The sequence below is a fragment of the Merops nubicus genome, unplaced genomic scaffold (genome assembly GCF_000691845.1).
Source record: "Merops nubicus isolate BGI_N331 unplaced genomic scaffold, ASM69184v1 scaffold25173, whole genome shotgun sequence".
In the NCBI taxonomy this organism is placed as follows: Eukaryota; Metazoa; Chordata; class Aves; order Coraciiformes; family Meropidae; genus Merops; species Merops nubicus.
The window spans coordinates 1-1,335 of NW_008598603.1; the positions used below are offsets into that span (position 1 = coordinate 1).

Genomic DNA, 1,335 nt, shown 5'->3' on the forward strand with positions numbered 1-1,335 from the left:
CAGCCATGGGACCCGAACCCCCCCAGGGGTGGGTGGGGCTCCCTCACATACCTTCAGCTTCCGCCTGGCGTTGAATTCCTGCAGTTTCTTCTGCGTGCTGTCCATGTGAGCAAATTTAGCAGCTTTCCCAGTGACCCAGGGATGCTCCAGAGCCTGGTGGACGGTCAGTCTCTTCTGGGGGTCCAGCACGATCAATTTTCTGACCTGTAACCAAGGGCAAGGCTTCATTTGTTAAATTCAGCCAGTTTTGTTACCCCTGTAAGCATTAACCTCCCTGCTCAGCAGCCCGAGCCCCGGCGCCAGCTCTCTCACCAGGTCCTTGGCGTTGGGGGAAACCTCATCCCACCAGGGCGACAGGAACTCGTAGTCGCAGGCAAGGATGCGGCCGTACATGAACTGGTCCCCGCGCGGGTCGAAGAAGGCCTCGAAGCCACAGAGCCTGTGGGCACAGGAGACAGGAGCTGCAGGGGGGAGAACACTGGGGGGGCTGGGGGGGCACAGCGTGTCCATGCCATGGTGACCCCACCACCCTCCCAGCAGCGCTACTCACAGGATGTAGGTGATGACGCCCACGGACCACATGTCCACCTCGGGGCCGTACGGGCACCCGTGGAGGATTTCGGGGGCTGGAAGCAGAGTTTTGGGGTTTGAACACGTGGGTGGCACGGCCACGGTGGCAACCTCAGCACCCCCCAGCACTGGCAGGGTCGCCAGCCATCCCTGCACCGAGCTGTGCCCGGCCTCGGGGCTCCCTCCCGCCCGCTCACCGCAGTACCCCGGCGTCCCGCAGACGGTTTTCATGGTCTCCTGTTCATCCACGATCTTGGAGAGCCCGAAGTCACCTTGGAGGGACACAGAGGGGAGCGCAGAGGGGCCGTTAACCCCCGCGCTGCCACGGGACCCCCCGCGGGGCTCCCGGGAACCCACCGATCTTCAGGGGGGCGTCAGGGGACAGGTCAGCGTAGAGCAGGTTCTCCGGCTTCAGGTCGCGGTGGACGACTCCGTTCTCGTGCAGATACTGCAGGGAGAGCAGGACGTGGGCTGGGGGCAGGGGGAGCCCCGGGACCGGCACAAACACGGGGCCAACTCGCACGGTGACTCCTTTGGAAACCCCAGTGCCTGGGGGCCGGAGCTGCCCGCACGGCCGCGGGCACGGGAAGGATGTTTCCTGTTACGAGTTCCCATTTCCAAACCCTCCCGTTGCCATGGAAACCCCATCTCCAGCAGACCTGCGATGCAGAGCAGCGCTGACCTTCCTCCCTCCTCTCCCTCATCCCCCCAAACACGGGGTGGAAGAGGCACCTCCAGCAGCGACACCTTCAGAGGGTCAAGAGC

At 64.0% G+C, this 1,335-nt stretch overlaps 1 protein-coding gene across 1 annotated transcript in view; it reads right to left on the reverse strand.

Moving 5' to 3' along the window:
* Positions 1–51: 51 nt before the first annotated feature.
* Positions 52–1,335, reverse strand: part of LOC103769875 (calcium/calmodulin-dependent protein kinase type IV-like) — a gene marked incomplete at both ends in the record, with an annotated part of 1,990 nt that continues 706 nt past the window's right edge. The window contains 5 exons of the mRNA XM_008937115.1: positions 52–204; positions 313–439; positions 551–626; positions 768–842; positions 928–1,018. Of these exons, the coding sequence (XP_008935363.1) occupies positions 52–204; positions 313–439; positions 551–626; positions 768–842; positions 928–1,018 (522 nt within the window). The remainder of the gene's footprint in view (positions 205–312; positions 440–550; positions 627–767; positions 843–927; positions 1,019–1,335) is intronic.